General features: G+C 36.8%; 4 protein-coding genes and 1 non-coding gene across 5 annotated transcripts in view; 4 read left to right on the forward strand and 1 right to left on the reverse strand.

Moving 5' to 3' along the window:
• The window catches only part of LOC133710547 (uncharacterized), a 44034-nt gene that overhangs the window by 10776 nt on the left and 9548 nt on the right, over positions 1 to 23710 (forward strand). The window lies entirely within an intron of this gene.
• On the forward strand, positions 543 to 3782 carry LOC133720287 (probable serine/threonine-protein kinase CST). Its single transcript, XM_062146523.1, has 7 exons — positions 543 to 875; positions 1004 to 1724; positions 1833 to 2155; positions 2460 to 2592; positions 2673 to 2809; positions 2993 to 3116; positions 3224 to 3782. The coding sequence occupies exons 2-7, from the start codon at positions 1091 to 1093 to the stop codon at positions 3607 to 3609; spliced, it is 1737 nt and encodes a 578-aa protein (XP_062002507.1). The 5' UTR covers positions 543 to 875; positions 1004 to 1090; the 3' UTR covers positions 3610 to 3782.
• On the reverse strand, positions 6208 to 10679 carry LOC133720300 (serine/threonine-protein kinase SRK2I). Its single transcript, XM_062146558.1, has 9 exons — positions 10211 to 10679; positions 9710 to 9784; positions 9514 to 9615; positions 9370 to 9423; positions 9179 to 9271; positions 8649 to 8741; positions 7639 to 7743; positions 7455 to 7553; positions 6208 to 6752 (listed from the first exon to the last, which is right to left on the reverse strand). Exons 1-9 carry the CDS (start codon positions 10385 to 10387, stop codon positions 6462 to 6464), a joined length of 1089 nt encoding a protein of 362 aa, XP_062002542.1. The 5' UTR covers positions 10388 to 10679; the 3' UTR covers positions 6208 to 6461.
• On the forward strand, positions 14427 to 14499 carry TRNAK-UUU (transfer RNA lysine (anticodon UUU)). Its single transcript has one exon. It is a non-coding gene; the product is annotated as a tRNA-Lys (tRNA).
• Positions 20553 to 22916, forward strand: LOC133727342 (transcription factor HHO5). Its single transcript, XM_062154934.1, has 5 exons — positions 20553 to 20996; positions 21088 to 21296; positions 21394 to 21763; positions 22159 to 22235; positions 22330 to 22916. Exons 1-5 carry the CDS (start codon positions 20798 to 20800, stop codon positions 22615 to 22617), a joined length of 1143 nt encoding a protein of 380 aa, XP_062010918.1. The 5' UTR covers positions 20553 to 20797; the 3' UTR covers positions 22618 to 22916.

Below are 23710 nucleotides of genomic sequence, written 5' to 3' on the forward strand. Positions count from 1 at the left end.
ACTCTTAGCATCAGGCACTCAATGAGGTAACAAGTCAATTCATTACACACCTCACAAGACCAAGTTCTGAGATTGGATCCTATAGTTTTTCTTTACATAATGTGGTAATGTGCACTTGCCGTCTTTTAATATTCTTTCTTTTTCTATGTTAATTTTATACTTATTTTGTAACAGTACGTTTTAGAAATTTGTAACAAATTTTCTCTCTGTCTTGTAGTCATTTGGCCTTAAACTAGAATTATTTTGGTTAATATGGCTCCCGAAAGGCTAACTATTCGCATTGACTAAGCCAAGGTGGGTACAGACAATGAACCCTTTTCTCTAGTAGCTGCAAGTTCAATTTTTGCCCACCACAGTTTGAAGAAATGCTCAAGACAATATGAGGCGGATTCACACACACATTCAAAGATTCCAAATGCAACACAGCCCTGCCTTAACCTTCCTTCCTCTACTGCACGTTTGTAAACATTACTATCCTTCCTCTGACCTCTCCTCTTCAATTTCCACAAAGAACAGATATATATATATATATATATATATATATATATAGCACGAGACTTCATGGAACCTTAAGGAAGATATCAGGACCCGTCTTATTAATATTAAGAAGTCCTGACTCCACCTGTTTCTAATTCGTTATGCAAAAGAAACCTCTTAGTACTTTCCAAGAAATTTACAAGATAATGTCAGGCATTGACCTCTACTTACAAAGTCTTCATGTCTGTCATCTTAAATAATTTGGTTGGGTTTCTAGCTAGCCCCAACAACTAAAAAAACTTGCTCGTAAGTAAATCTACGGAGTTTGAGAGATAAGTGGGTAAAGCTATTTCTTGTTGGATAGCAAAATCCCCAAGTAACCTTTGGAGAGGGTATTTGTAAGTGACTGGTTCTTCTTGGCTTGCTTCTTATTTTTTTTTTTTTTTCCCCTTCTGTTTTCTACTTTTCTACCTTTTTCTTTCCCTCCATATATAATGTTTAAACATTTTTACATTTTCTAATGCAGCCAGTTGAAATTACTGCTCTCCTTACTATCTATTTGTCTTGATCGAAGTTTGGAATTGAAACAAACTCAAGTTCGTAAAAATCGGTAATGGTTATAGTAGGGGAGTTTGTAGGGGGTGCTGTTCTTGGAGCAGCATTTGGGGTGTTGTTTGATGTCGTCAAGAAAGCAGTTGACAAGCCTACTGCCTTTAAATCCCTCCTTGAGAACATCAAGTTTTCTCTGGAGTTTCTAAAGCCGGTGATTGAGAAGATAGGAGAGCATAACGTGGAATTGGGTCTCCCAGATGAAGAAATAAAGCATCTTATAACAGAAATGAAGGAGGGCGTAAAGCTTGTCCAGAAGTCATCAAAAGTCAGTAAGTGGAACTGCATGAAGTCTTATTACACGGATCAACTTATTGAATTGGATGGTGCTCTTAAAAGACTGTTCCATATATTGATGGTACAAGGAGTAAGGGATGCGAAGGAGACCTTGATTTTGGCCAGAAAACACCAAGACCAACTTATTGAAACGGCAAAAGATGCAAAGGAGACACTTGTTTTGGCACAAAAGAATACTAGCCAGCTTACTGAATCGGTAAAGGATGGGAAGGAGACCATAGAATTGGCAAGAAAAAACGCTGACCAATCAGCAAAAGATGGGAAGGAGACCTTGGTTTTGGCTAGGAAAACTAGAAGGTTGCTTAAGCGAATTGAACGACTGGTGACTTGCACTTCCAAAGGTGACTTTTTCTCTTTTCTATTCTTATTTCTTCTTGGAAATTGCTTCCCTTGCAGTTTGCACATATTTTTTATTTTTAATTCCTGACCCCACCTATTCCCAATTTCAGTGAAATTTAAACCCGCGACCTCCACGGTGTTAGTTACACCAATTAACAAACAGGTCACGGCTCACAACGGGAACAAAATTCCCAAAGCGAGCAGAAGGGCAGGGAGAAGTCGAGTTTTGGAGGCATCCAACTTAATAGTCTACCGTTTTGCCGAGTTGGTCAATGCTACTGAGAATTTCAAGTCTAGTGAGGGAGACTTTGCGGGGACTTTCAAGGGTTGGGTGGATGAGAATACGCTTGCACCTTCTAAGGTTGGCACTGGAATGGCCGTTGCTGTCAAGAGATTGAACCCAGATAGTGTCAGAGGCTTTAAACAGTGGCAGGTACGTAGTATTAGTGTATTACTGCTTTCAACTCTGGTACATTGTCGAACATTTTTACTTGAATTATGAATAAAAGGAAACGTACAATCATGAAAGATCAAGTGACGCATTGAATTAGTCAGCACATTCTATGTCATGTTTCATGTAGCATTTGTGAATTATGATTCTTTAAAATCGTATGCATGGTGTCGTTTTAATGCCATATTGTACGTGATTGCTATTCTATGTGTATCCTATTTTCTGAAGTATTAGATTATCTTTTGAGGATTATTAATTAGGTTCCTTGTCCTATTTAATACTGCAGCTCTCAGACTTCCTCGGAAGGCTTTCTCACCCCAACATTGTCAAGCCATTGGGATACTGTCTTAAGAATAAGGAGTTGCTCTTAGTTTATGAGTTCATGCCGAATGGAAGCTTATATAATCATCTGTCTAGAAGTATGAATCAGTAATGTAAACAGATGGAGAACTAAAATCCAAATTTATTGTGTTGACAGTATAATTTCCATTTCGTGTAGGGAACCCTGATGAGAAACCCCTATGTTGGGATAACAGACTCAGAATCGCTATTGGAGCTGCTCGAGTCTTGACTTTGTTGCACATGTTACAAATCATACACAGAAATGTCAAACCCTCAAAGATATTGCTTGATGAGGTACAATCGTTTCTCTGCTTTCCTTTATACCTCTTGTTAGTTTTGTGCCATGTCTTGTTAATTTTCTTCAAGATACAGGACAGTGCTATCTTTTCTCTGTTTTGTTAACCAGGGTTGTTTCCTACCTGAGTGACCTGACATTCTTTTATGCTTTTCCCTTCTCTTTGTATTTATATTCTGCAGGATTACAATACAAAAATCATGGATTTTTCCCTGTCACAATGGGCGCCAGCTGATGGAAAGTTACATGTCTCAACAATGATTTGTGGCACACCCGGTTATGCTGATCCAGACTACGTGAGAACAGGTAATGATATCTGCATCAATATTGAAGCTGCTTTGTAAATTCGTAATTGTTTTTGTTGGTACTGAAGTAAACTAGACCAACTTGCTATGTCATACCGTAAATTACAGGTCATTTGTCTGTGAAGAGTGATGTGTATAGCTTCGGTGTTGTGCTGCTTGAGATTCTGACAGGGTTAAGGTTATTCGATGTTAGCCGCCCTGAGGAACAAATCTATTTGACTGACTGGGCTACACCATTTCTCGGTAATAAAACACCACTTCTCTGTGATGAAACAAAGTTGCAAACCATCATGGATGAGCAGATTAAGGGCCAATATTCTTCCCAGCAAGCATTACAGACCGCGCAGCTTACTCTAAGATGTTTAGAAATGGATCCTGAGAGACGACCTTTCATGAAAGAAGTTGTGGAGGAATTAGAACACATTCGGGGATTGAAGGAAAAACCAAACCAGTCCGAGCTTAGCACCATGCAATCTTCTTCTAGTTCTCAATGATGATTCTTTTTTTATGTTTTGAAATTCTTAGTGATGTGTCTAGTAGCCTATATAGTATATACGCTGTTTCTCACTTCGCCATATGTCCAAGCAATGAGCTTATACACCTCACACGAGGATCCTAGTGATCTTATTTATTAGACACTGAATTTAGACGGTTTAAACAATTATTATTCATATTTGTTCCCGTGGTCCGTCGTGATGTTATATTTTTATTTCTTTTTGTAGAAATTGTTGGAATTGCAGAGCACCCCTGTATTAGCCTATTCGTATTCAATGAGGTAACATGTCAAGTACACATCCTATAGATTTTCTGTACGAGTACATGGATATAGTTGGCTTCGAGAGCACTTTAGTGTTTAGGGTTTAGGCACGCCCTAAAACGAATTGGCGAAGCCAAGACAATGAACCCTGTTTTCATGTAGCTAAAGTTCTGGCCACCACCTGTTTGATGATATGCCCAAGAGAAGATGTGGGGAAATTTCTACTTTTCAAAACCTTCCGAGTAGCACATCCCGTAGCCTTAAGGCCCTTAACCTTCACTTCCCATTCTGTGGATAAAAAATTCCATCCATACTTGCACAGAGCAGATACCATGAGACTTCTTGGAACCTATGGAAGATTACGAATATTTTAGTCAATTAGTGTTGTACAGCATTAACCTTAGACCCCTATCAAGTCCAGGCTCCACCTGCTATATAATACAAGTTTTTGGGTTCTAGCTAATTCTTCTTGCAAAAGAAGACAAAAAACAGAACATAAAATTATTGGTGAACCCCAGTACCTTGAATGGTGGGTCATTATTTCCAATGCTGACGAAGGTTCAATGGAATTGACCATAATTACCAAGTCTTTGCCTCATCTTTCATAGTTTGGTGATGGGGGTGTGGAACTATCCCCAAACACACAAGAATAAATATAAGAGCAGCGCACTGCATTTTCTGGGTTTGAGAAAAGTTAGAAGAGCCCTTTCAATCTTAATCTTTGTACTTCTTCTTCTTCGAAAGCAAAATCCCCAAGCTGGAGAAGGTTAGTCTTTGTGCCTTGTCTTCAAGTGATTGATTTTGCCAAGTTATTTTTGTAATGTACCTTTTTCTTTCACTAGGAAATAGGAATAATGTTATAACTGGCATGATTCTGTCATTAACAGTCATCAGGGACTACATCAAAATCCCATCAATCCAAATCCCCTTGATCCAAATCCCATCAATCCAAATCCCTTTGATACCAAATCTCTTAAATGAACTTTAAAGCTTCTCATATTTTTCGGGAATGAAATAAAATAGCTAATGTTTTAGCAAATCATGGTACGTCTTGTTTTAATTTGGTGTGATGGGATGATCCTCCACCTTTTATAGTATCGTATTGTAATAGCGACATAGAGGTCTGCCTCAATACTGTTATTTGTTTTTTTAAAGGATGTATTGGTTTTGGTCCCCCGCCTTTGACTAATAAAATTGTGCAATAGGGAGGCTTTATTCCTGTCCTATCCGCGATATTTTAGCCAAAAAAAAATGAAATTTACAAAGAACTTTCCATTCCGATGTTTGGTAACATGGATAACTACGGACAGTTGTTAAAAAGTTTGTAATTAATGCAATAAAATAATGTATTGTGACTGACAAATGCAAGGAAAGAATGAGAGAAAGTGACTCCTTTGAAGTATGGAAGGAACCATTTTCCCCCCACATATTTTCTTTGCTTCAAGAAAGTATTTCCTTTCTCGATGCTTACTTTCTGCGAACCAAACGAGGCTTTAGAGTTTGCTTAGTGATGAAGAACCGGTTTTTCTATAAATAGCATCAGGTTGTAATGCTTTAAGTTGGCTTGTAATAACAATAGCGAAACTCTGCTAAAACTCTCTCAAATTCTCTGTTCTCTTTCTATAGCTACAGAGCTTGATTTCTCAATCATGGCTGCCATGTTATCAGTAATCGTTTTGTTTGGCTGTATAGTAACCGAGTGGATTTTTACATATCACTTTGGGCATTTGTACCTGAATCTAGCTCCTCAGTTCATCATAATTTTTCCATTATAAGTTCATAACGCTACTACCTAACCACATCTGTATAAAGCTATCGACTTATCAAAAACCTATGCTGCAATCAGCAACTTCCTATTTTTCTCTATCTCATATTCCAAGTCTTGTGTGCAATCTCTATCACACAGATTTCTCTCTTCACCATCCCTAAGAGAGTTGGAGACTCGGTTTCCCCTAAGGTAGCTTATAAGCTGGATATTGGACTTCTACTGGAGAAGACTAATACAAATGTTGAGGGCCAAGGTTTTGCAGGGTCTTGGTATAATTGCCACTTGCCAATCTCGATTAGATATTTCAAAACAATGGTTAAACTTGCTGCATACTTGATCCTTCAACAGCTGCCTACATAAGTTTTGGATCTCAAGCACTACTAATCAACAAGCACTTAATGGCTCAAGAAGACATCGCAAACTGTGTGATTCTATTGTTCTGTGGTATTTTCCTGTACCCCAAAAGAGAGAGAGAGAGAGAGAGAGAGAGTACAAAACCAATTCCAAATCTTAGAATAAATCCAAGTTCAACATGAATGCCTGGAAGGGTATGCATTGATCATCATGTGTCGGTAGAATATCACCTCTGATAGCATTAAAATCAAATTCCAGTACCACACATGATCAAAGGTATAGAACTACATGTTATAATTATATGACAGTAAGATACTCCAAAGGAGCTGGCATGTGATGATAGCATGGTATCTCTTTCTATTGAAATATCTATGCTAATCTACCACACACTCTTGCACATTCTCTCTAGTTTTTGACAAAGAAACTTAACTGTAGAATATGTTTCTGACTACATCCACATACCTTAATTAAATAGCATAGACTATTTCCCCACTGCTATCAACATCTAGTTCAGATTCCGAATCTAAGTCATCCATATCATCGTCCATGTCAAAATTGTCATTCAGGTACGGGCTAAGATTGTGGATTCCAACTGCTGGTATAGTGGCCTCAGCAATTATTTGCATGATTGTATCAATGCTCTGCATCGGTTGATCAGGCTCTTCGAAATGGTTGCCCATCGTCATCTCATCCATCAAATCTGCGGGGAGATTCTTCAAGAACCATGGGTGGTTCTTTATTTCAGGAATGGTAATTCTCTGATACATGCATAAAACATGGACAGAATTAACAACAGAAAAGGAGTGAAAGAAATAAACTAGAATACTATGTTCTCTACTAATGGAACCTCGCTAACCAACATGACAGAAGCAACAACTTCCAAGATAATTCTCTGCAATCAGTAGAGTGTCTCATTTTCTGGTGTATTTTCATGTTGTAACAAGTCGACTTGTTCCAGCATCAAGTGCTCAATAATGAGAAACTAGAGAAAATAACAAGTGTACCGTAGTACTTGCAATCTAACCTTGACAAATCTAACTTATATGGACTCGTTCAGATTCATGTTATCATCCACCCATTGCGCATGTTTACTTTAATGGATTCTACATAAAAAGAGTTTTTATATGCCTTGAAGGTGGTTATGGCGACTTTCCTTGACCTTAGTATAATTTGAAACTCCATATTATCAGAGCCCAAAAATTTGAACCTACTGTACTTTCCATGATAACTGGTACTATGAAAAGAACGGCTTATTCCTAAATTACGTGAATTAAATTCGAAGGCACATGAATGCAGAGAAGAAATTTATCACGCAGAACATCTGAAACATATTGCTTCAACAAAGCAAAATTTTGAAAACCAGACACTTATTATGTTGTTAGACACGTGTGTACCATTATAATAGAAGAAAAAGTAACTGTATATCTGAAGCTGTAGAGCAGAAGGAAAAATCAACTAACCGCAGCAGGGTCTGGCACGAAAATTCTCGATATCAGTTCAAGACATTCATGAGATAATGGCACAGAATCTGGAATGGCATACTGGACACTGAGAATTCTCTGCGAAGAGAGAGTAGATGATATACATTGAATCATGCAATTTACATTCAGAAACATTAGCTAGTGATAAGGCGAAATGACATACTTGTATCGTCTTCCGGAAATCCTTTGGTTCATCAGGATCTTCAAAAGGATATGATCCCATCAACATCACATATAAAGTTACCCCACATGACCATACATCTGCCGTCTGACATTTTAACACAAAAACACAATAGAAATTACATTAGTTGCAACTCATAAAAAACTTCAACCATACATATGAAAATAAAACTGAACGATTTCAAGAAGGATGATATGCAAGATGAAGAGTTTTATTCCAAGTGTAATCAATCTCCCAGTCAAGACATGAACTGTATATATACACCAAAATTAGCAGATGCATACTGCATTTAATCTGGACCTAAAATGAAGCCAGTAACTATTACACAATTTATCCCGATGCAGGAGCATGAATAAAAATTTAAGAAGAATCAAACTTATGTCTATTACTTCCCATAATAAAGAAGGTGACTTTAACATCCACATGAATAGGGAAATTTGTCAAGTGCAATGGAAAAACTTTTTGATCAAAGGCGATCACAGTTTGACAGCTGCCACTTCATGGAAAAGGTCAAAAGGAGGACTACATCTAGATGACCTAACCCAGGATTCCATATTAACAAGACCAAAAGCAAGGTAATTGCTTTTTCTTTTAACAGTCGAACACCTGTTTAGTTGCAATTTAAACTAGCACTACCCATCAAAAGTGACCACTCTTTTGGAATAAGTAACTAAACAACAATGAATCTTATAAGAAAAAGCTTTAAGCTTCAATTTGTCACATGCTAGACTGCTATTTGAAGTCAAAAACAAACTTAAATGGTGGGAGAGAATACTTCAGATTGGAGATTACTATAGATTGCAGTCCTTTAAAGTTCAAAGCAGCCTAAATGGGAAAGCAAGGAAAACTTAATCCACTATGCTATTAAAATTCAGCTTCATGGACTACTGCAGAACAGAATGCTAGCAAATAATCAAAGCAATTTTTGGTTCAAACAATCAAGGCAATACCAGTAAAAGTAATAAGTACTTAATAAAATTAAAGAATCATACCTTTCCATCATACTCTTGCCTCAGTAATACTTCGGGAGCAATGTATGCAGGAGTTCCTACTGTAGATTTTGGTTGTGAATGAAGCACTGAAGACTGACAAAACACCAATTATTAGATACATAAAAGATAATGATCCAAGAAATGCATACAAATGAACATAATTGCCTAACTCGATCATGATCATTTATACAGTAGCTGTAGCAGTTCCATATGTCTCGTGGAAAGAAAAACGATTAGCAAAATAGGATCAATCACATCAAAGTGCACAGAGTTAAAAAGAAATGATGAGATACGAAACAGATAGGCCTTAAGTTTCTAACAAGGAAGACATCGGTCCAGGGGCTTGGCTTAGCTACAGTAATACATCAAAGCAACTGATATAGAAACAAGTGCTCTATCAGAAGCTCATCTTAACTAACTCTGAGCTCCCTTTCTTTCTATTAAAGTGTGAACACAAATATACAGATAAGTAACAAAGACATTGTCCAAAAGAAAACGATAAGTAACAAATAGAAAACAAAGAATAATACCTTTGAGTACCCAAAATCACATATCTTTAAGCGAGGAGCTGGACTTCCATCCAACAAAGTGTTTTCCAACTTCAAGTCCCGGTGACATACTTGCTTCATCAAGTCAAAAAACAAATCCAATTAAGTTGCCACCCCAATTCCCAAGGAAAACATATAAAGGCTAGAAAAGCCAAAAACAAAACTTTACATACCATTGCATGACAGTAACTGACTCCAGATATAAGTTGTTGGAAAAAGAAGCGAGCCTAAACAAAAAGAAACCACAAATATCAGCAAAGCAAAACAGTATGGAAAACAGGAAAGAAATCAATTATAGACATTAAATAAACATGGACCTCATCCTCACTGAAGCGCCCTGCATTGCATATCCGCTCGAAAAGCTCTCCTCCTGAAGCATATTCCATTACAATCGCCAGATGGGTAGGAGTCAGAATAACCTGTATAGATAGTTAAATTCAAAGTACATTAGCAGCCAATTACCCCACCTTAGACGAAAACCAAAATCTTACCATCAAGGAAAATCACACTAACCTCTTTGAACCTAACAATATTGGGGTGCCTCAACGACCTATGATTGATTATTTCTCTCTGAACATTTTCATCAATCTGCAACACCCAGCACCACAGTCAGAACCAAAGTGCTCCAAAACCACTCGCACAAACCTCGTTACCAATCAATAAAAGCAATCCCATATTTAGTAATGCACTAATCACATAAACAACTAAACTCAATATCCTCTAATCCCTATCAATCAAAAAAATTTCCTTACTTTTCCGTACGGAATATAATTTCCCCAAACAATTAACTCAAAAAACCCTCCATTATGCGTGTAATAAAGACAAAAACGGTAAGAACCCAAACCCGATCAAAATGCTAAAAATAGAAACCCAAAACCAAAAGCATGACAGCATCAGCAACCGAAAAGCCTAACCGTAATTTCCATAAATGGACGCTCTCCCAAAAAAATTCAGTTACAAACCCCCCAACACCTCCCCCTCCTACTACTACAGATTTGAAATTCCGAAACTGACCTTGTTGCCGCGCTCGATATACTTGACGGCAACGAGCTCCTTGGTCTGCTTGTCCGTCATCAGCCTCGCCACCCCGAAGTTCCCGGACCCGATATCCCTCACGAAATCGTACCTATCACTGTCGTGCATGATCGGCATGTCCATCGCCGGCCCCACCGTCACCGCCGCCCGATCCATTTCAACTCCCAAGATTCCGTCTCTCCCTCCCAAAACGCGGTCACATTAAGCGGAACGTTTTACCTCAGCTCTGCGCGGAAAGTTCTACTTAAGCACGTAAACCAATACAATATACGAATCTCGGTTGCTTAGATCCGCCGCGAGTTACGACAAGTGTTGCGGCGGTCGGAGAAGGAGGTGGTGTTTTTGGTTTTCCGATCGGGCGAGGGATTAAAAATGATATGATATTATTGAGGGGAGGTGTAGGATGACTTCGAGAGAAGGGGAAGTGATGGAACCAATGGGATATATTATCTACTGCGCGAGGTGGGGGAGAAGAGGGAATGAGACAAAAAAGCGGCGTCGTTTACGTGCTTGGGGACCACGACGACGTCGTTTTTTTGTGGGGGGAGAGGTTGGTTAGTTGCTGTCTAATAAGAGCACCTGGTATGGCTATTGCCTATTGGCTTCCCTCCCTTTCCTGGCGGCTGGTTGCTGTTTTTGCTTGTCTGGTTTTGGCGATTCTGATTGGCTGGATTAGCGGTTTGAAATGACTCTACTGCCCTCGTTTTGGAAAGTTCTGGTGGGGGTGGGAGTTGAGTGTGGCACGATGTGAGTTTAGGGGAAATAAGTGAGAGGATCGGACGGAGGGTGTTGAGTTGTGACAAAGTAGTCAATCAAGTAAAGGGTGGGTAATAGTCTGCAGGTACGGTTAAGGGTAGGATGGAGAATATTTAGTGGAATCTATTAATGCCTGATTTGGTAAGGCATCTTCTTAATGTCAACTCCAAACTTGCTTAGCACAGCTCCCGATGAGTTCTAAAGTTTTAAAAATTTGAAGAAATTACATTTTTTTTTGGGAAAATTTCACAAATGGTCACTCAACTATGACTCATTCGACACTTTGGTCACTGAAGTTTCAAATATATCACTTTGGTCACTCAACTATTACATTGTCAATCACTTAAGTCACTTTGTTAATTTTTTTCATTAAAAAAAATTATAAAAAATACTCTTTGGGTGACTTAAGTGATTGACAGTGTAATAGTTGAGTGACCAAAGTGATATATTTGAAACTTCAGTGACCAAAGTGATATATTTGAAACTTCAGTGACCAAAGTGTCGAATGAGTCATAGTTGAGTGACCATTTGTGGAATTCTCCCTTTTTTTTTTTTAAGAAAAGTTTCTAACAGATTAAATACAAAAGCTTTTACAACAATCTGCGATATTAAACGGGAGAAGAAACAAAAATTACATGTTATGTAGCTCTATATTTACTAAGTTTTACGACCATTATATATAATAAATTTTATGTCATAGTATAGTATGATAAGATATTTGAAAATGAATCATTTAATATTTTATTTTAGGAGAATATCACAAATGGTCAATCAACTTTTACATGTTTGACCCTTTGGTCACTCACTTTTTAAATATATCACTTTGGTCACTCAACTTTAACTATGTTAATCACTTTATTCACTTCATTAATTTTTTTTCATTGAAAAAAAAATTATTTGCCACAATATCAAAGATATTTTCGACCAACCAACTGTGAAAAATTAAGAAATCTGAATTGGAATAAATAGGAGAAGTGATTAAAGTGAGACAAAATACTCATTCGGTGACTAAAGTGATTGACAGAGTAATAGTTGAGTAACCAAAGTAATATATTTTGAAAGTTAAGTGACCAAAGTGTCGAATGAGTCATAGTTGAATGACAATTTATGAAATTCTCCCTTTTATTTTTCCACCTTATGCTTCAATTTGCATCTCATCGAACTGAGAGCACTCCAATGGCAAAAATCCTTAGAACCTAAGTTAAGAATATCTCAAAGCATATCAACATATGCTCAAAAACAGTAATTTTTGGTGCATGTTATACAATTATCTTTTTATTTGTTCTAAAAGTTTCATCATGATTTCAGAACACGACAAATATAGTCAGACGTACGTTTGTTATCGTGGCGTAATTTTACAGAGTATATGTCATATATGTACTGGATTTCTATAGAAGTTCATGTCCATTAGATGCACCATATGGAATGAATGATTCGGTTCATGGTACCTCTACCAAGATTCAGCTGCTTCTTATCCGTTCCCTTTTAACAGGCTTTATAGTACTTTAACCCCTTTATCTGGTTCGTACCTGCATTTTGGACAGTTGTACCACGATGGATAATAGATAGAGCATAAGGTTAAAGTGATTCCGTAAGCAAAGGGATAATGGTTTGTGACTGTGCAATGTGTGAGGAGGACGACGTTGAAATTCTATGTCTCTGTCTTTCTCAAGCTATTGGATGATGCCCCAATGTAGATAAAAGTACCTATCTAGCTAGCAATCTAATTTGTCCAACCCAAAGGACGGCTCATAATTGGTTAATAACGTGAAGCGAGTTTATGATATTACGGATTTAACTCATATTTTTAGAGAAGCTAATCTGCTGTAATATTATTGCAACAATAAGTAAAAATGTCAAATAGTTAAAGAACCTCATGGTGTAAATAGATTTTTTTTTTTCCTATCAACCAGAGCAAAGAAATAAAAAAATAAATCTCAAAAGTCAACTTAAATTTAAAACTAATTCATGATATGTCATTTTTATGTTGCCATGTTTCTCAAATTATAATTATATAGAATGATGAAAGAAAAATATTAATCTAAGTTGTGCGGGAGATGATAACTTTTAAAATGTATATAGCTGACTGTGGAAGGAAATAATTTTTTTTTCCTTCGAATATCGAAAATTTGAAATTCTTCTTTAGCAAAGACGCTTCCATATTTTTCAATTTTGTTATGTAATTAGATAAAAGAATGCACATGTGGTGTATACAAGTGGTCAATTGTAATTTTTTTTTTTTTTTAGGGAATTAGGTGTCAATCTATTAAAAGAAAATACGGGTAATAGTACATAGTGATGGTCCATGTAATGCACGTACAAATTGCATCACTACTTAGGGAGCCCTAAAACTTTCTATGTTGTGCTAACCTAGAGATGCTAAGTAATTAAATATCTAACACTACTAGTATTTGATCTAACCCTAGTTTACTTATGCTTCCTAGAATCTCCCTACAGAAAGGGGGTTGCCCTAGCTCAACTTAGATACAGAAATTCAACAACAACAAAAATGGGCCAAACACACTAGCCCAAACCCTAACCCCAGGGGAGTAAAGCCCAGCACCTACAAGTAGTCAACTATAAGTTTGTAGACTTCAACAACAACAAAAAAGACACCTTCTACTTTCTATATCCAAGTTGACATTTGTTGTCTGTTATAGCAATTCCATTGGGCTTGATGATTACAAGTTTGCAACAAAGATATATTTCTTTTGCCTTTTGGGTTGAATTGGGATGGCTAGACCCAACAATTCAAAAGAGAATATAGTTAGCCCAAAAGTCAGTGCAAACAGCTCTGGGATCAACCGCCAACAAACCAAATCATCATGCATAATTGTTAAATTTTTTTTTTCTTTTTGTTACAAGGAGGTCTTAAAAAGACCCAAACACAGCAAGACAAAAAGAAAAGCTAGGTTACAGGTCTAACAGAAGACTTGAATCTAGAAACTTCACAGAGATCATCAAAAAACGCAGTAGCAGCCTGGGGAGGTGGGGAGTCAAGTACAACAACACAAAATTGAAATTTTGAAGTTGTTTTACATAAGGACATAGAATATGAATAGGTCTGGACTAGATGTCTCAGGCCCAACAAATATATGTCAAGGCAATCTCATCATCTCATGAGAAATTAGCAACAAAGACAAATCTTATAGCCTTTGGTTTTTAGTTTTTTACCGAATGATTACATATTTACATTGAATAAAAGATAAACTAATACATTGTGCAATAGCAGTAGTCGACGCTCCCCCACTTTTGAGCCAGTAATTTAAACTTTAAACATCGATGAATAATAGCAAAATGAGCTTCTTATGCTTTTAAGTCGAACGTATGGGCACTCCACGTCTCCACTTTCATCTAAACAGAAGTACCCGACTTCTTTTAACTTACCCGGCTTTAAGGAACGAATATTAATTATTGCAGAGAAAACTACAGCAAGTTAGCCGTCTTAGCTCAGCTGGTAGAGCGCGTGGCTTTTAACCACGTGGTCGTGGGTTCGATTCCCACAGACGGCGATTATCTGTTTTTATTGTATTCTTATATATATATATATATATATATTTTTTTTTTTTGTTACATTCTTAAATAATTTTTTGCCCACATTGGAATCAAAGTACGAGCGTACTGGTTACGATATACGAATAGTACCAAGAACCCATCATCATGTGAGGGAAGAAAAACCAAACCAAAGCTAGTGGAAAACACGTAGATCAGATCAGCCATTATCAAGCAAAGACTGAAAAGATAAAACAGCATTTTGAGACATGAAATGCTCATATGCGACCACCCGCTCGACTATGATCCATTATGTAGTTCTTTTTCTTTGGATAGAACTATAATGATGCATTGTATAGTTGTGTATAATCTGCAAACTTTTCTTCTTTACTTGGCTTAACAACTAATTACCATTTTTGTCAAAATGACTGGCGAAGGTTAAGGGTTTTATGTCCTTGGATGTACTGTTCTTTTTTTTTTCTTTTTTTTTGGAAAAGAATGTAATGTTTTTCTTCATCAATAAAATTTTTCTCACACCATCAAGATTAAATAAAATATGAAAACACAATATTAAAATAGTTGTAGTGGAAACACTAATCATAAAAATATTTGTAAATGAGCAACAGCCTATTAATATTAAAACATAATAATAACTGAAAAACAAACTAAACACACGAGGAAGCGTGGCCTTACTCTATAAGAAAGGTGTGCAAATAAAATACTAACTAATTAGCTTAATAAAATTTGATTTCAATTTATCAAAGTCTAAAGTTGAAAACTTTTATGATTTTAATATACACATTTAATATCGGTTTGCATTTTTGGGTTAACTACTTGACTCTTAGTTTAACGACTTTAACCTAAATCTCAAATATTTAATTGGCTCCACGCATGCACCTCAAATACATCTTTTTACAGAGAATTTTCTCTTTTTCTAGTATCTGAGATTGGGGGTATCTAAACCAATCTTCTAAGTTAGGGGCTCAAATGCGCCCTAGCTTGAGAGCCTTCTGGAAATATATCAACTATCATGCTTTCTCATCTTTTTCAAGCTGTCTTGTGGTATATGGTATATTTTAGACCATTATAAATTCCAAAAGAATCGGCATATATACTTGATTAATCCGCATTTGACTAAGCAAAATAATATGATTATGAAAGCAAATGAATCTACATTAATTTGGACAGACATAAATTTTAAATTCTCGTTATTTTCTACAATTACTAATACGTCTTAAGTAAGAACCACATTCCTTGCTGTACCACCACATTTTACAAAGATTCCAAACAAAGTTCACCAAACCAGTGGTATAAATTCATATTCTCTTCAATATATGAGCATGCGAAACTAGTGTACGATGCAAAATATGAACTATATAAGGTAAATCTTATCCAACTCTCTTACTCATCATTGGCCATCTTGTTTATCCCAAAATCCAGTCAAGAATTTTGTGATTCTATCACACATACAATTTTTCCAAGAGTTTTTCTATTTTATAGCTTTTGAAAGTGGGGCAAGGGTTCAGAAGTACCAGGGGTATCTGACCCCTATCACTATATTCTTTTTTTGTACGTTCGGAGTTTAAATGTGCTCTACCCTTTAGAACAATATCAACAATCAAGCTTTCATTCTTTGAAAATCGTTTTCAGTCTGTCATATAGATCGTTAAAAAATTCAAAAAGAACAAGCATATATTTTTTATGTATTTGATTTATCTACATTTGCCTAAGTAGAGAATCACGCACTTATAAGCTACCCAATATACATATTAACGGATATAATTCAATCATTTCTTATAACCGCTGTTAATTATCTAAAATCAAATTAGAGATGTACAATTATTGATATCAGAATCATATGCACATTTTACAAAAGTTACGAGCAAGATTCATCGTACCATTGGTATAACTTCAAATTCTCATATATATGAGCATGTGAAACAAGTGTAGGATGCAAAACATGAATAAAATGCTCGATAAAATCATGAACTAATTAAGATAAATCATATCCAACTCTCTTAACAATCATTTGCCCGTCTTGTTCAACCCAAAACCCAGCAGCCAAAGAATAAAACAAGAAGTATACAATAATTGACAATTAAAAACTACACCATGGATGGTTGCAAATAATAGTTGCCGCTATTGTCTCAAAAGAGCATCTTTTGCCACAAGAAAAACAAATAAAAAAAAAAATCATTATCTATTTATCCTTATTTTCAGCTCTCGTGCTACGAAACCTGATGCTGGGGGCACGTGTCGGCTTCAGGGTGGGTAGAATCTTTACAGGAGGAATCGCGCGATTTACCTGAGCGGGTTTTCCGAGCCGTTAAATTCTGAAATCGGGAATTGTACGTACTGTGATGGACGAGAGAGGAATCTCTTCGCTTGGTGATAATAATTTTGTGACCCACGTGTCAGGGGATGGTTGTGTGGGTTAGTGGTACTGGTGAGGCCATGATTAATGGATGAGGCACAAACAGTGTAGAAAAGTCTCCTTTTGCTTGAAGGAATCTTTCACATACGGAACGTTTTGGTGCTTCATTTTCATACATATATGCCGGTTCTTGAATCTTGTGAGAAAATTTGGACTGTGTTACTGTTGTGCATCACGTTTTCTCACCACAAACAGAGATTGTTTTGGCATTCGATGTGTGTGGTCCACGTGTTTTGAGCTATTTGATTTAGTTTTAATATTCACTTTATAATATTGGGAGTGAATCCTCTCCTAAGCAATAAAATTGTCTGAGCTTCCTAAGCTTTTGATTAGATAATGACATGTGGTTATTGGGTATATGCAAATTTATATGCTAGGAACTGATAATTTATTCTTTCTCTCTCTCTATCTCTCCCTCTGTTCTTCTTTTACTTCACTCAGCCCAGCTTACCCACAACTGATTGCTTTTTCTAAATTCAAATGCTTATCTACTATAGCAGATCATCTCCCCCTTTCCTCTCATTCTATCTGTAACGAAATCACCTGCCACTTCGCCATAAAATAGACTACTAATGTTGAAGAAATATGAATCTGGTTGTTTAATTCCAGTGGATCTAGGTAAATCAAATTTTGGGTCACCTAATTTATTGAATCATGGTGGCTATAATTTTGCATTTATCTCGTTCCTCGCTTTGTTGACTTTAAGAAAATCACAACCTTTTTTAATTGGATTTTGCAAATATAAGAACAAATTGATTTTTTTTTTTTTTTTTTTAAAGGGGTTTGGAACCAAGTCAAGTTGGGAGGCTCATCCCCACGCTCATATTATTATTTATTTCAGTACGTCGCATAGGGGGGGACGTAATACCTGAACCCCTAGAACAAATTGATTTATGTTTATTGAATATGTTCCCTTGATGGTTTACCCATATCATTTAAAGTACCCAGATCTTGTTCTTCAATAGAACAGAAGAACGAACCCATCAATGGAACGCCCAACCCCAAAAAATCGAACCCATCAATTGAATCCCAACAAATTCGTCCCAAATTCATCTCCAACAAGTAAGTCTGTAGGTAATACTTGGATCCTCAAATTCGTCCCAGACAATTCCATCCATCAATTGAATCCCAACCAATCCCAGAAGGTAGTTCCCTGCTCCAACTTTACTCGCTCTCTGTTTTTATGTATGCAAGGATAGCCGCGACGATGCAATTTTTATTTTGCAGCGACTTAACCCAGAACTCCAATGGCTCTTAGACTCTCCAGTACTTTGAACGAAGGAGCCGTTCCCATTCTCTTTCTCTGTTTTTAGTTGGAAATTATTTTATGCATTGACGGTGCAAATAACCCAACACTTATAAGATGATCTTAACCTTTGATATTTATAATTAATATTTTTATTAATAACCTAAGAGTGTATTTAATATAATCTAACCATCCATTTATGTCGGTGCACCGAATCCTCCCCCATTTTTAGTTGAAATTTTAGATGTCCACTATGTGGCACTATTGTAGATCATTAAATGTTGATTTTACACGTGTCATTACATAATTGAAAGCTTATGAAGCTCAGCCAATTTTATTGCTAAGGAAAGGATCCTCTCCCCATAATCTTACGTATGTAAACATGTTTGATAGCCATGTTGAACACCATGCTAGATCCATCATTAGTTCGAGGAGATCATACCTCTCACTCACATGTAATTATTTGAAATTTAACTTTTTCAAAGAAAATGAATGACTCGATCAATTACTAACCAGATTATTTAGATTAAAATTATTTCCGATTCTGCTGATTTTGTAAAGATAATAATTCAAATAAAGACTCGGCAAATATTACAGTTCAAATCATTGCAAAACAAGAGAACTATGAAGGGATTAATATACGTCTTTATCACTAGCTATTAACCAAATTATGATCAATAATTGAGTGAATCACAATGGAAGATATTCCAGATGCTTTAAATAGCATGCATTGTATATGAACAGATGATCTCGTATGGAACCAGCAAAAATGTATTGTTATTTTGTTGTATATTTAATGGTTGCCACCGGATTTCTTCACTGTTGGCGGCGGTCCGATTTGACACACCACCAACTAGTAATAATCCAATAAAAATGCCCCTAGCAGCCTAGCTAACCTAGCTACCCTTCTAGTAGAAAAAGAAGAAAAGAATCTGTGAGATTCTTATGAGGGTAATATTGGAAGGAATTGTTACCATAGCTTTGGTGAAACTTCAGATTGAAAAGGTCCAAATAGTAGAAGTCGGTGTTACGCGGAGAGCCTTCAACGGTCAAACGTGATCTTGACCGCCAACTCCAATCAGCTATTGATCGAGTCTCTTCTTCCATTCTCTTTTGTTGGGTATGAGAGTTTCATGTGCTTGACCTTATAGGGCATTGAGAAATAGGATAGAAAAGTGATATGTCATAGGGTAAAAGATGCATCAAATGAGCAAATTAGGTCGTGCCAACTTAAATTATTCGAGTTATGACAAAAAATATATTGAATTGAAATATCTCTAAAGAACTTGAAAAAAGTCATAGCCCCAGCTAAGTGGCAGAGGACGAAAGCAATGATATCGACTCTTACACAACAATGCACTTCGAAAAGTCCAAAATCATTTCAACTGCGAAGTTCATAAATATTTTGTTTCTTGGAAGAGAATTTTTTTTTTTTTTTGGCAAACCTAGACGGAACGAGGATAATTTATTAAATAGAAAAGTAAAAAGAGTACATCAAAGCATGCAAGGGTAAGACAACAACTTTATCCCTCGAAAAATTTGAAGAGACATGCTTCTTCAAGAACAACAAAAAAACTACAAACTATTTTGAGTTTTTTTTTTTTTAATTTTATTTTATTTAAAGAGCATCAAAGGATTGCACTCCTACCCCCATGGTGACTCGAACCCATGACCTCGATCTTAGATAGTGGGTGCTCTAACCACTGAGCTAACACCACTTCGTAAAAAAAAACTACAAACTAGCTAAATCGAAAATTAGGAAGACCTAAACGGTCTCAAGCACAGAAAAAAAAATTGCGAAGTGTGGTATTGAATCCCACCAAGTCATTAAGTATGAGAAATTGTAGAGTAATTGGTTGTGTGATTTAGAACTATCATGTATTCGTGATTCTCATCACTATTCATTATGGCGACAAAACGAGTATATAGGGAGTGAGGAAGAGAAAAATGAGGGAAAATAGATGAAATTTTTTTATATGCACCGACGGTGTAAGTAACTCAATACTCATTATGTATTTTCAGCTTTTGATATTTATAGTTAACATTTTTTTTAATAACAAAAAAATGTATTTAATATTATGCAGTCGTTGATTCATATTGGTGCAAGTGCACTTCGGTCGGTGTTTGGAATTTTCTTCCGAAAAATGGTCTGATCACTATTAGAGGAAGAAGAATTGTCTGTCTCAATTACTAAATTGCCCCTAATCTTTTGGTATCTAAGGTCAACTAGTGTGTGCCCTTCCGGCATTAATTTTCTATCACACACCTAACGAATCTTGCCGAAGAAGCGCCCCGAAACATACCAAACAAACCGAAAGGTGAAAAACACACCATCAATTACATTTTCGCCGCGTGACTACAAATTCCAAAGATTCCCACCCACATCTCCAACTCGCCCCGAGTCAAAGCACTGAGTCACCCCCCGAGTCGACTCAGAGACGCGACGACCCGAACGCGAGCAGTGAATCTATTTTGCTGTCCTGAATCTGAAAATTCCCTTACAACATATATATACATACACAACTCCCTCTCTGTCTCTCTTTCTCTGCTCCTTCTTATCAGGTTTATCTGGGTTATGCTAGAGCGAGAGACCCCAAAATAGAGAGAGAGAGAGAGAGAGAGAGAGAACAAAACCAACATGGAGCTCAGCTTAGATTCCAACATGGTCTTCGTCCCCAAGACCATCTCCGAGTTTCTGTCACAAGTCTCGGCCGTTAAAGACGGCGCTCAGAGGTCGTTGAAGCTTGAAGAGTATGTGAAAAGACTCGAAGATGAAATGAGGAAGATCGAGGTTTTCAAGAGGGAGCTTCCTCTGTGTATGGTTATATTGAAAGATGGTGGGTTTGATTTTGCTCTTCTTCTTTTTTTTTGGTGTCTAAGAGATTGGTTTTTTGGTCATATTTTGATGATTTGTTGGGTTTTTTGCAGCGATTGAGAGATTGAAAGAGGAAGTAATGCAGTGCGGGATAGTGGAAGATCGGGCGGTGATTGAAGAGTTCATACCGTTGAAGAAGAAGGATGAGAATGAAGGGGTAGTTTCGGAAAAGGAGAATAGTGACATGAAGAGCTGGATGAGCTCTGCTCAGCTCTGGAGCACTAATATCAACGTTGATTACAGCAAATCAGGACTCAAAATGGTAAAGTACAGATTTTTTTTTTCACTAAAGATTGTGACTTTATTGGGATTTAATTTGCGGAAATTAATTTTTTTTTTAAATTTTTTTGGTGTGGCAGAGAAATGAGGATGATGATCGGTCTGTGCCTGAGAACCCAATTGAGATAAGTAATAAGAGAAGCAGGAGAGGGGCGTTTGTGCCATTTAAGGGAAATTATGAGTCTGGTTTTGCAAGGACTTGTGTGAAGGAAGACAAGGAGGTTTCACAGGTGCCAAGCCTTTCTCTGATGACTCCAACGTCTGAACTTGGTGGCTTTAATAATGCAAACTCTAAGAGCAGCACTAGAGGAGGTTCTGGTCCATCTTTGGTGAAGTTACAGATTGAGCCTCAGCAGCAGCAACAATGTTTTAGGAAACAAAGGCGATGCTGGTCACCGGAGCTTCATCGCCGATTTATTGATGCACTTCAACAGCTTGGGGGATCACAAGGTTAGACATTGAGACTAGAAAGTATTAGAGGCAATTGATATTTGCTTGCTTGGAAATTAGGATGGGAAATATATGTAGTGGGAGGAAGTTGAACTTGAACTTGGATTTGGGAATTCTGCTTGGTCTTTGGTCCTTTTCAAGTTAGAATTTGCTTGAGTAAGTGAAACTAGTGGGAAGAATCATGCACTTATTCTTGTGAACTAATTTCAACAAAGAGATTGTTTAATTTTGATTAGCTAAGATTGTGAAACTGTATAAAGAACATGAAAATACCAACACAATACTTGAATTTAGTCCCTTGATGCCAAACTACTTGAATCGAGTCCTTTTTCTAATTGTTTGAGTCAAATTCCAATTCTTTGTGCACCTTACTTATTTTTCATTCTGTTTTGCAGTAGCTACTCCTAAACAGATTAGAGAGCTTATGCAGGTAGATGGTCTCACCAATGATGAAGTGAAAAGCCATTTGCAGGTAGGTGTTTGATTTGCATAACCTCATTTTCTCTTCATTTTCTTTTCATGTTGGAATGATTTGTTAACCTATTTGTTTGATTGTGTCATTATAGAAATACAGACTTCACGTCCGTAAGGTGCCAGCTTCTTCTGCTGGTGAAGCCAGTGGTTTATGGATGAACCAAGATCACTGTGGAGACAATTCAAAGGCAAATACTTCACAGTCTGGTTCTCCACAGGGTCCCCTCCTTGGTATGGAGTTTGCCAAAGGTGGTCAATCTACAACCGGAGGCGACAGCACAGAAACAGAAGAAGATGATCAGAATTCAGATGGCCACAGTTGGAAAGGGGCACGCCACAACTCCGGTGGAGATGTAGAGTCTTGTACTAATCCCCCGTGAATTTTGCAAATACCAATATACGTGGGGATATAGCATATTCTCTGATCTGATGAGCATAGTTATAATAAGCGGTGTTTTAACAAAGAGAGAGGGGCTTGAAGCAGAAGGTTTTTGGAGGAAGCACTAGCTACTTAAATTAGAGAGAGGTGACAAGAATTAGCCATTGTTATGCAAAAGTTTCTTCCCTCTGCTTCTTTTATACAGGTTTATGTAATGACCACTTATAACCTATTGATTGTAGGAAGTAACATGACTGTTTCCCAACTTAATAATCACTTTAATTGATTCTTGTGGTTTAACTTCTCTGATATTAGTTTATGCTCCAATATCTGAACTTGAGAAGCTGATACTATGTTTGCATTCAAGAAGTACTGAAACTTAAATGGCATCAGGGTCTTTGGACCTGAAAGTTGCAAGCTGATACTGTAAGCATTCTTTTCAATCTTATTAGCATCCAAATTCAGCTCGTAAGGCTCCAATTGCTTATCATCTTCACTAAAATCCTTGTTGTTTGCATCAAATATTGCAGTGTTCTGCAAAACCCCTCCCCAGATAAAAATGGCAGTAGGTCATTCTCAGTTTCTCACATGGCTTCTTGATATAAGTAAAATCCAAAGGAGCATTGAAATTAAATTTGAAAACAATCTACGTCTGACTCGACAGCCAAACAAATGGCTTGTATTGTTTACATTATCCATTCATAGATTAACCTAATCTTACAGCTAAGCTCATGCAAAGACAATTATAGATCCAGACAAAGCAGTCACACTCAAGATGAAGCAAATTTTTTTATGAATCCAATCTTGTTGATATGGTGATCCTCCTAGAATCTTTTGCTTAGAAAAATTGAAATGATAAAAAAGATAACCTTTATTTGTACCACTATTATGGTGACCAAGTACCAAATAGTTTCCTTTCTTTGATTCTCTGCGATGTCAAGTTGTCAACCATTGATAATTTGATATTTTATATTTCTATGTTTTTCATTGTCGGGTTTATTGAACGTTCTATATGGTGCTTGGGAGCACAATCAGTGGTGGTGAGGAAAACGTGCTTTAGTCACACCTCAACTAGCCAGGCATCGAGCCATTGA

Source organism: Rosa rugosa, chromosome 1 (genome assembly GCF_958449725.1).
Source record: "Rosa rugosa chromosome 1, drRosRugo1.1, whole genome shotgun sequence".
Classification (NCBI taxonomy): Eukaryota; Viridiplantae; Streptophyta; class Magnoliopsida; order Rosales; family Rosaceae; genus Rosa; species Rosa rugosa.

Bases quoted from the DNA above. Each gene is read 5' to 3' on its own strand.
- LOC133720287 (XM_062146523.1), top strand. From the start codon at position 1,091: ATGGTTATAGTAGGGGAGTTTGTAGGGGGTGCTGTTCTTGGAGCAGCA. The intron at 1,725-1,832 runs GTGACTTTTTCT...TCCCAATTTCAG, and splicing joins GGTGACTTGCACTTCCAAAG to TGAAATTTAAACCCGCGACC. The intron at 2,810-2,992 runs GTACAATCGTTT...TATATTCTGCAG, and splicing joins CAAAGATATTGCTTGATGAG to GATTACAATACAAAAATCAT.
- LOC133720300 (XM_062146558.1), bottom strand. From the start codon at position 10,387: ATGGATCGGGCGGCGGTGACGGTGGGGCCGGCGATGGACATGCCGATC. The intron at 9,785-10,210 runs GTCAGTTTCGGA...TGGGTGTTGCAG, and splicing joins ATATCGAGCGCGGCAACAAG to ATTGATGAAAATGTTCAGAG. The intron at 9,616-9,709 runs GTTAGTGTGATT...CTATCTATACAG, and splicing joins ATATTGTTAGGTTCAAAGAG to GTTATTCTGACTCCTACCCA.
- LOC133727342 (XM_062154934.1), top strand. From the start codon at position 20,798: ATGGAGCTCAGCTTAGATTCCAACATGGTCTTCGTCCCCAAGACCATC. The intron at 20,997-21,087 runs GTGGGTTTGATT...GGTTTTTTGCAG, and splicing joins TATGGTTATATTGAAAGATG to CGATTGAGAGATTGAAAGAG. The intron at 22,236-22,329 runs GTAGGTGTTTGA...GTGTCATTATAG, and splicing joins AAGTGAAAAGCCATTTGCAG to AAATACAGACTTCACGTCCG.